Below are 9,291 nucleotides of genomic sequence, written 5' to 3'. Positions count from 1 at the left end.
TACGTGGTGTATTTTCCGAAAACCAGTGCAAGTCTGTGATGGAGCTAAGACCACCGGGAAGTCATCACTTCCAGGGTGGGAAAGAACCTCTGAAATCTCAATTTCATAGCTGAGAAAACCTAGGTCCAAAGTGGGTAGTTGATTATCTCACAGTAGAGATGGGAATAAGGAGGCTCCTACATGTACCGAATTCAGAGCTTAAGTGACATTCAAACCTGGCTGAAGTGCATAATGGTATCAGGTAAAATGGGATACTGAAGGTATACACTGGGTAGGACACTCCATAGCCTTTTTTCCTCTTTAAAAAACCTCTATACTGTATAAGAAATTTGGAGAGTAATTTGCAATACATGGTGCTTAACACAAAGCAGCACAATCAGATCACATAAAACATCTTAGATTTATATTTTTAAATAGCCAAATAAAACAGAACATCAAGTCACAGAACACATGTATTTACATTAATTCAAATGTCCAAAGTACAATATAGTGGCATCTCTTTAACAGTTCATATAATTTGAGACTTATACACACACAAGCATATAGACAAATACTAGTCTCCTAGAACAAAGGCTGAAGAAGTCACTCAGACATTTTGGCATTGACACCTACATATTTATGGCAACAAATAATGATGGCTTTAAACTTTCAATAAGATCTTTTGTACAAGGATAGGAGATGTACAGAATGGAAAGAAGACAGTCAAACAAATGCACCTTTACTGTACTATTTATCTAACACCATATGCGATGTAGGACTGCTCAGCAGATTTGAGCAGGACTGTCTATTTACTCTGGTCTGCAATGATAACATGAACTGAAGTATCCCCAAATCTAACTTTACTTTGTGCTTTATAAACAACTGCTGCTTGGTTTTTCCTTCTGCATCTTTTAAAAATGAACACTTTTCTTTAACATAACTCAAATTTGGTCCCAATAAGTTAGTAAAATCTCTAATACCTAAAATTTAGCTTTTCTTTCAAGAATCCTGAGTGAAAGGACAATGTCAGTCACGTCGCCTCCAGGCCAGCTTTGAAATTATCAGTGGTGCTAAAGATGAAGGTATTATCTAGAACTTAAAACTCTGAAATACAACTCCATCTTTCTCTGGCATGAACCTAAGTGCTTTACCACATTTCCTATGAACCAGTGAAAGAGACCCTTTGGTTTTATTTCTGGAACACAGAACAACCCCATTTCTGCCCTACTGTTTATTCTTGCAGACCACACACAAAGTTGAATATAAAGAGATTCAATCACTACATAGTACAAATGCAGGCACAAAATTAAGTGGACGCCACAAAGGGTGTGTCTGAAAACACTGAATTGACCGAATCTGAGTCGGATTTCACCCTCGTGGACTTTAAGATGCCCTCAGCTATGACCGTTTCACTGGGAAAGAGCCTGACCTTCCCATTCTGCCCTGCTGCGGTATCCTTCAAGGGTTCCAGAAACACTACTCTTTTCCCGGCCCCTGCCTTCCGTTCATCGGTGGCGGCCTCGCTATCAGGGCAGGGAGTGAGAATAGATGCATGGACATTGCTTTGGTTTAGCATATTTTTTCGTCTCTTGGGTTTACACTTGCAGGGACACGGTGTCAGATAGAGGTACAGAAGGACCAAAACAGTGCTGGCTACGCAGGCTGCAAGCGTGGTAAAAGCTGTGTTAAATGCCTCGTGCGCGTGGGATTTGTTTATGGTGAAATTGCTCACGTTTATTGTGACATCCACAGTTTCATTTAACAGACGTTGGCGATTCATTGCAACACAGGAATACACTCCAGCATCCTCAAAACGAGGACTTTCTATAACCAGGCTTCCATTGGGAAACACATGGAAGTTTTCCATCTCTTTGTCGGGCCCCAGCACTCTGTTATCTGGACCGACCCACATGAAATCGGTATTTGCCCTACCAGTCTTGCCGTCACAGTGGACCATCAGCCTTTCCCCGACCTGAGCCTCGTGAATAAAGCCAAGGGCACGGAAGGAACCATTGATGATACTGTCAGAGCAGTTCAGGAAGCTATCCTGGAGCAGAAGCACCTGATGGAAGTGCCTAGTGTCAGACCACAGGCGACAGGTATAATCATTCTTAAAATCCATCACTGAGCTGAAGTGCCTACGGTACCAAAAAATCAGCAAGGAGTAGAGGGAACAGTCACAGACAAAGGGGTTTCCATGAAGGAAGATACCTCTCAGTTGCTTTCCTGGCACTAAATTTATATGATGCATTGGCAGAGAGGAGATCCGGTTATAAGAAACATCTAGAAACATCAGTTCTGCCAGCTTGAACCTTCCAACATACAAATCCATGGGAAACTGCGTGAGAAAGTTTCCACTTAAGTACAGTTTTTGCAGTTGGGAGAGCCCTCCAAACGCTGAAGGATCCAGATAGGAAATGTGATTGTTGTAAAGCAGAAGCACTTCCAGAACCTTCAGCTCTTGGAACACTGCACTTTTCACAGTCTTCAGCTTGTTGGAAGACAAGTCAAGACACTTCAGATTTGGAGTGGTGGAAAAACTGTCCGTGGAAATGCTCGTGATGTTGTTGTGCCGAATAATGAGGGTGTTCAGCTTTACCAAGGATACTGGAATCCACTCAGAATCCAGAAGCCCAATTCTGTTGTAACTCAGATCCAGTCTCTTGATCAGCCTGAAAAGGTTCCCAGGCACCCTGGACAGATTTTTGTTGGTGCAGCTGACGATGTCAGTGGCACAGATGCAAGCGGTGGGGCACACCCCGGAGGCGCCTCGGCTCACAGTCACCGTGATAACCAACAAACACAGCAGTTCCTTGCAGCCCCGTCTGACAACTCCAGGCAGGGTGGGCAGTGCGTGTAAACGTAAAGACATTATGGTCGCCTCTGAGTCTCTTCCAGGCGCCTTTTCCACCAGCTCAGCCTCCCACCAGTGAACCTGGTAAACAATCAATATTTAAAGAGGGGTTTAAAAAAAAAAAAAAAAAAAAGATTCACTAGCACTAGTTAACCCTTAAGAGTAATATCTGGCTTTCTTTCCAATAACTTTTGAAAAGGAGGGTTTTTTCACACTGGGGAGTCTATGTTAGATGCCAATTTTTCCTGGGTTACTCCTGCTTACAGGCATTTATAGTTCCACTCTATCGGCACAACCTTCTCAATATCAGAAACTCAACTGTTTTTTAAGGTGCACCCTGCGTTGTTGTTGCGTTTGGTTTTTTGGTTTTTTTTTTACTCTCTCCAGGAGACACAAAAATACACAAACGCGTCTTATAAACAATTACAGGGAAATACTTAGCAAGCCACCCGTCCAGAAAGCAACTCACAGAGCTGGGACGTCTCACGGGCTCCGGGGATAGGCCGCCGACGTGGTGTCTACTGCAGGTCTGTGCGTCCGTCTGTCTCTGTCTGTCACTCCGGCATCTTAGGAGTTCCTTTCCCTTTTGCTCCCGGCGGGCGGCAGCCTCTCGCTGGCTCGCAACTTTGGGGAGTTTCAAGCCGCCGCTTCGGCGGCAGCAGCAGCAACCCCGGCCGCAGGAAACGTCTCGACCGGCTCCGGTTGGTTCTCCCGGGCTCTCTTCATTGCTCGGCTGAAGGTACCGCCTGGGCGATCCGGTCGTCGCGTGCCCACGCGCGGGGCGCCTGGCTCCTGGAGCCGGGTCCGAGGGACGGGGGCGCGGGAAGCGGATCGGACCCGGCCCCGCCTCTCCGCTCACGGGAGGCAGCAGGGCCCCGGCTCCCCGGCGCCACCGGCCGGGTTTTATCCCCGCGCGCTCGGGGTCGGGTGCGGGGCGGGGAGACCAGTCCCGCCCCTGCGCGTCCTCCTCGAGCGCGAACCTGCTCCCGGGCTACCGGCGGGAGCCGGCTGGGCGCGCGGCGGGGGGCGCGCGGCGCGGGGAGGGGGCGACGGTGCAGCCAATCCGAGCGGCGGCCGGCGCACCCCCACCCCGCGGCCCCGCCGCCGCCCTCTTCCTGCCCCTCTGGGTCCGGGAGAGCGGCTACGCGGCGGAGCTGGGGACCCACACCGGAGGCCGGGCTCGCGCCCCCCCGGGGTGAGGACGCGCTCGCGCACTGCTGCCAACCGCATCCGCGAGCCCAGCCCCGACCCGCGTGCTGGTGGGGTCGAGGGAGGTTAAGAGACACGCCTAGCCCGGGAGCGAGAGGTCGCAGCCTTGAAGACCCACGTGTCGCGACCGCGTGGGTCGCGTCTTTCTCCCACCGAGTCCGCTGAGCCCCTCGACCTCTTATCGCTACCTTTCTTTGGGCGAAGGCCCAGGGGCCTCGCACAGCGCTACGTGCAGTGGGTTTTACAGGGTTGCAAAACAAACACCGAAGCCGGCTTCGGTCTCCGCCCTCATAAGCGGGGCGGGGGGTAAGCAGAAAAATCCGGCGCGTTCCCTCCGGTGCAACAGGGTCTCCTACTGGGGGGACGGAACCACGAAAGCGCCGCGGAGACGCTGCGCACCTCCTGGGGAAGTTCGGTCCCTTTCCTAACTCGGGAGGAAGCATCAGGGATCGTGCCCCATTCGCGAAGGAGAAGCGCAGGAAAGAAGGGTTGGAGCTGACCTTCCGCCTGGAAGGCAAAGATAAGAGTATTAAGCTTAAAAGCAAAAAAAAAAAAAAAAAAAAAAACACCAAAACAACCCAAAGCCAGCCGTTTTTTGTTTTCTGTTTTTTCCAAAATGTGTTCGCGCCGGACTACTGATCCTGGGAGGGGTGTCTGCCGAGGTTCTTCATCCTTTCCCAAGAGGCAGTCTAGGAAAGGTGCGAGACCAGGTGGACAAGGCCGGGCAAAGTGAGAGGATAGGGGGTGGAGCTGATGAGCTTTTCGATTAAAAATCCATTTTTGTCTAATTCGGAGATCAATTTTAATGATGGGGTTTAACTGAGCCAAATGACCCATTTATACATTATATCCGGATTTAAAGAACTAAATTACTGCCCTGACAAGAGATACTAACCCAAGCAGAAGGGACAGGGACATTGAAACGCACCATTAGAAAAAAACAGTTAGGGGCAGGGCACATAACTTGTAATAGTACTTATAGAAGCAGTGACGTAGACGACCAACTCCTGGCCCCGCTACACACACACTTGAGTCACCTTGAGTTTACTGCGCGTTGATTTCTACATTGTCAATGAATGGATTCACGTGGTGGCACAGATCTGTTAGGCCAGCGTCAAATGTAAATAGAATTGTGTGCATCACTAATTCAGCTAGGCTGTTTGTGGAATGAATCTGAAATAGCCCTGGTAAATTGAGGTTTTTCAGGTGAGAGCAGCTTGATTCAGATGGTTTTGGTTTTCTGAAAAGTTGAAGTTTATCACAATACAGTCTGAAATGCTTCAGGAAACATTTCTTACTGCAAGTTCCCAGGGGAAAGGCGGAGGTTGAGATTTTCTAAAGTTTAGGCCACATTTCTTTGGGTTCTCAAAAAAATCTTAGTGTCCAGGGCTTCATTTTTACAGTTAGAATGATTAACACAGAGAAATAGATTAAAATTACCCAGAGGAACACTTTTTAAACGACTAATAGATGACCAGGCTTTTGCAGTATTTTACTAAATAACATCCTATTCAAAGGGGAAAAAAAATGAAGATGGGAGAAAGACCTGTATTTCAAACAAAAATGGTCTAAAAAGAAAAGTAGCTTTTGAAAATGGAAGCAGAATGTTATGTTATTAGAGCTGCAGGCACATCTTAGAAACTTTGTGCAAAGATTACAGAGCCTAAATTAACTAAATGCACTCAGAATCCCCAGGCAAGTTTATTTACCCATTTGAAGACCTGATTTGGGGGATTCTGCACATTTACCAAGAGGAAAAAATTTTGAAAAGGATGGTTTACTTGACTTGGTGAGAGAAAGCCAACAGTTGATCTTAATGATGGTATAAGGTGGGAACTTCCTTTGTGGAGGATAACATTTTATCTTTCTGGAATCCCTTCTTCTACCAGATCCACCCTTTCCACTAGAAGGTATATTCCACAAGGGTGAAATGTTTTATCTTGAACACTGCTCTGTTCTTAGTTTCTAGAACTGTGCTTGCCACTTACTTGTCTTTGAAGGAATTTTTGATGAATTAACTGGTGAATGAGGAACCTATCCTAGGCAGTGTGAATCTACTCATTGCCCTCCGGCTGTCTATATTTCAGATGCTTGTAAAGAGAGGGAAAGAGGAGTCCTGTGAACATTATTTGAGTCCTGGATCCAGTAGTGCCTGAAGGCCACTGAACAATTTTATTTCCCTTCTAATTACATTCTACACCCACATCCCTTTTTCTTTTTCCTTTCTTCTTCTTCCTCTTCTTCTTCCTCAATTATTTTGAGTTGCGTTTCATGTCACTTGAAACAAGAATCCTAGTATATGTGATAGTAATAATAAACAAATATGTATTGAGCTATTACTATGTGTCAGATATGAGCTCTGTGTTTTATATGCATTATTTATTGTTCATCAAAACCCTGTGATATTGTATAATCCTATAACTCAGATGGTAAACAACTGTGTTCCAAATTATTTGAAAATGGAATGGGACAAAATTAGCTTGAGGCTCCATTTGAAGTATTTAGATTAAACCAAAAGAGATGTTTTTGACAGGGTGGTTCCAGCTTAGAATGGGTTGCCAAGACAGATGGTTGAGTTGCCTTCTCAGGAGTTTAAAATAGGACAGATAGATATTTTTCTGGTCTTTTCTACATGGCACAATCTATCAGTTTTGTTTTTTGTTGTTTTTTTTTTTTTTTTTTTTGACCAGTAATGACTCCAGGATAGGAGAAAGTGGGTTGACATTTGATGGGATTCTGAATCTAGCCTGTATGGTCCTTTGGCTGGGGTTGGAAGTAACTCCTGCCTGGAGGCAGGGATTTGAGTAAATGAAATCTCAGGGGTCTTCTACCCCTGTGATTTCTAGAATTTCTCAGGTTGTAATCAAAGACTTATGGAATTAGAGCTAGGAGACAAAAAAGTTGTTATAGGGCTAATTTGATAATTTGGAGTCATTTTTACTAATCATGAACACTTTGATAGAACTTTATATGCTAATAGGGGCTTTCACATCCTGTATCTCATTTAATTCCAGCACACATCCTGTGATCAGGTATAGTTGGGACACTAAGCTAAAGTTGCCTCTTTTTTTACTTTCCTGGTGATGACGTGGTTAAGACTCTGTCTTCCAATCCAGGGGGTGTGGGTTTGATCGCTGGGTCAGGGAACTAAGGTCCCATATGCTGCCTGGTGTGGCCTAAAAATTAAAATAATAATAATAGAGTTGCTCTTTTTCTTTTTAACCTGAGAGGACTTTTGAGTGGTTTTCAGGGACAGCTCACAAGAGTATCTAGCTCTGCAGGGGCCTGATTATAGCAAGTGGCAGCTTTCTGCTGAAAGAACACTCTAGGGACAGCCCTCTTGGTAGGGATTTTGCAACGTGACTGCAGCTTAGGTCACAGAAAACACAGAACGTTGCCCACCAGCTCTGCAAGTGCACACCGCTCCACAACCTTTTGGCCTGCTCCAGTTGGTTTTTGTAAATTCTCCAAGATTTGTGATTGAACCAGATCTTGAACCTAATATTGTGCTTCTGGCTGTATGCAGATTCGAGCTCCAACCCCTGTGCTCTGAACTCCAGGTGGCATGGGTCACCTTGTGGCTGGGTTGGCTGGGTTCTTTGGATCTCCCTAAGCTAGTAATCGGGCAGGGAGTGGGGATGGAACATGCAGCAGGTACCCACATGCCTTCCCCAGGGAAAGCCCACAGTGGGGCAACTATTTAAGCAATCACCACTTATCCATTTGCTCCTCCCTTTATTTGGGGGGTGGGGTGGGGGCTGAGGTGGGGACAGGTTGCAAAGCATGCAGGATCTTATTTCCCCAACCAGGGATCAACCCATGCCCCTTGCAGTGAAAGCACAGAGTCCCAACCACTGAACCACCAGTACCCCCTGACCCCCATCTGTTCTATCGCCTGTCTTCACTGACATGGACTGGATAGAATTTTTGTTGTTGTTAATGTTGTTTTTCATTTAGTTGAGATAAAATTTGCATAAGCAAAATTCATCATTTTGACCATTCGAAAATATACTGTTGTGTGTTTAACAGTGTCTAATTCTAGAATAATTCCATTACTCCCGAAAGGAATCCCTGGACCCAGTAAGCGGTCACTCCCATTTCCCTCCTCCCAGCCCCTGGCAACCACTAATTTACTTTCTGTCACCATGGATTTGCCTATTCTGAACATTTCGCATAAATGGAATCATACAAGATGTGGCCTTTGTGTCTGGCTTCGTTCACTTAGCATACTGTTTTCAAGTTTGGATGGGGTATTCTAGCTAAAGGTTGTAGAACCAGTTGGGATCATCCCTTTGAAAGTTATACATAGTTGGTTTTCTTGCACTTGAGCTTAAACATGGGCCGTCTGCTCCTGCTATTGTCAACCTTGAGACCCAAAGTTCTACTTATTCAGGGTCTTTAATTATGAAAGTGTCAAGCCACTGTGAGATTACAGAAAACTAGCAGCTTTCTGAGTTGAGAAAATCTAAGTTCTAGTCCTGGGCAAAAATGCTTTCATCTCTCCATAAAACCTAAGAATCAATTAAGGATATGACAAAAATGATTTCTTAAGTTCCTTTTAACTTCAAAACATGAATCTGATTTTCTGATCTGCTGTTGCCCAGGCCCCAGGAAGACAGATAATTAGAACAGAGGCACTAACCAGTTAGAGCCCATCTGGGTTTTGTTCCTTCCTCTGGGTCAGTTATCACTGCACTGGGTAAACACAAACTCCTCTTTTTCCCCAGTGATGTCAGTCATTGCTGTTTCAGGAAAAGTAACTAAGAGCAAGTTGCCTATAGTCAAAGACATCACTTTAATTTATTAAGTATTCAATCACAAAGGGGCAGCATCATTTCTCAAAGGAAAAAAAAACAAAGATTCATCCTTAATGTCCAACTAGGATGTGGGTGAATAAATGATTGTGCATCCATCCGGCATTGTGCTGTATTGTCATTAAAAATAACGTAAAAGAGAAATATCTCTTGTGACATAACAAAAAATTACCAGAAAGTGTTCTTCCACTTTTTACAAAAGAAAATATACATGTATATGAATTATCCATATGTATAGAAGATCGTCTGAAAGAGTATATACTTATAACAGTGGTTTTAAATTTTTTCTTCTCATCTGCATTTTCTATTTCTCTGCAATGCTTTTGTGACAAGAAAAATTACAGTGAGATCTGATCGTTGTTTCAAGTTATTGACGATTAAGTCATGTGCATCAGTATTTCTTCTTTGTGACTCCAACTTAATATTCAGCAACTC

At 45.0% G+C, this 9,291-nt stretch overlaps 2 protein-coding genes across 10 annotated transcripts in view; one reads left to right on the top strand and one right to left on the bottom strand.

Moving 5' to 3' along the window:
- Nucleotides 1–381: 381 nt before the first annotated feature.
- Nucleotides 382–3,384, bottom strand: AMIGO2 (adhesion molecule with Ig like domain 2). The gene is made up of 2 exons (XM_070454516.1): nt 3,303–3,384; nt 382–2,914 (listed from the first exon to the last, which is right to left on the bottom strand). Exon 2 carries the CDS (start codon nt 2,849–2,851, stop codon nt 1,286–1,288), a length of 1,566 nt encoding a protein of 521 aa, XP_070310617.1. The 5' UTR covers nt 2,852–2,914; nt 3,303–3,384; the 3' UTR covers nt 382–1,285.
- A 101-nt stretch (nt 3,385–3,485) lies between these two features.
- PCED1B (PC-esterase domain containing 1B) overlaps nt 3,486–9,291 on the top strand; it is a 188,532-nt gene continuing 182,726 nt past the window's right edge. For all 9 annotated transcript variants that reach the window (XR_011483274.1, XR_011483272.1, XR_011483273.1 and 6 more), the window contains exon 1: nt 3,486–3,572. The gene's annotated coding sequence lies outside the window, so the exon portion shown is untranslated. The remainder of the gene's footprint in view (nt 3,573–9,291) is intronic.

The sequence above is a fragment of the Odocoileus virginianus genome, chromosome 24 (assembly GCF_023699985.2).
Source record: "Odocoileus virginianus isolate 20LAN1187 ecotype Illinois chromosome 24, Ovbor_1.2, whole genome shotgun sequence".
In the NCBI taxonomy this organism is placed as follows: domain Eukaryota; kingdom Metazoa; phylum Chordata; class Mammalia; order Artiodactyla; family Cervidae; genus Odocoileus; species Odocoileus virginianus.
The sequence above is the reverse complement of the archived record's forward strand: the minus strand, read 5'-3'. Positions and strand labels throughout refer to the sequence as shown.

Coding starts and splice junctions, on each gene's coding strand:
- AMIGO2 (XM_070454516.1), bottom strand. CDS start 2,851: ATGTCTTTACGTTTACACGCACTGCCCACCCTGCCTGGAGTTGTCAGA.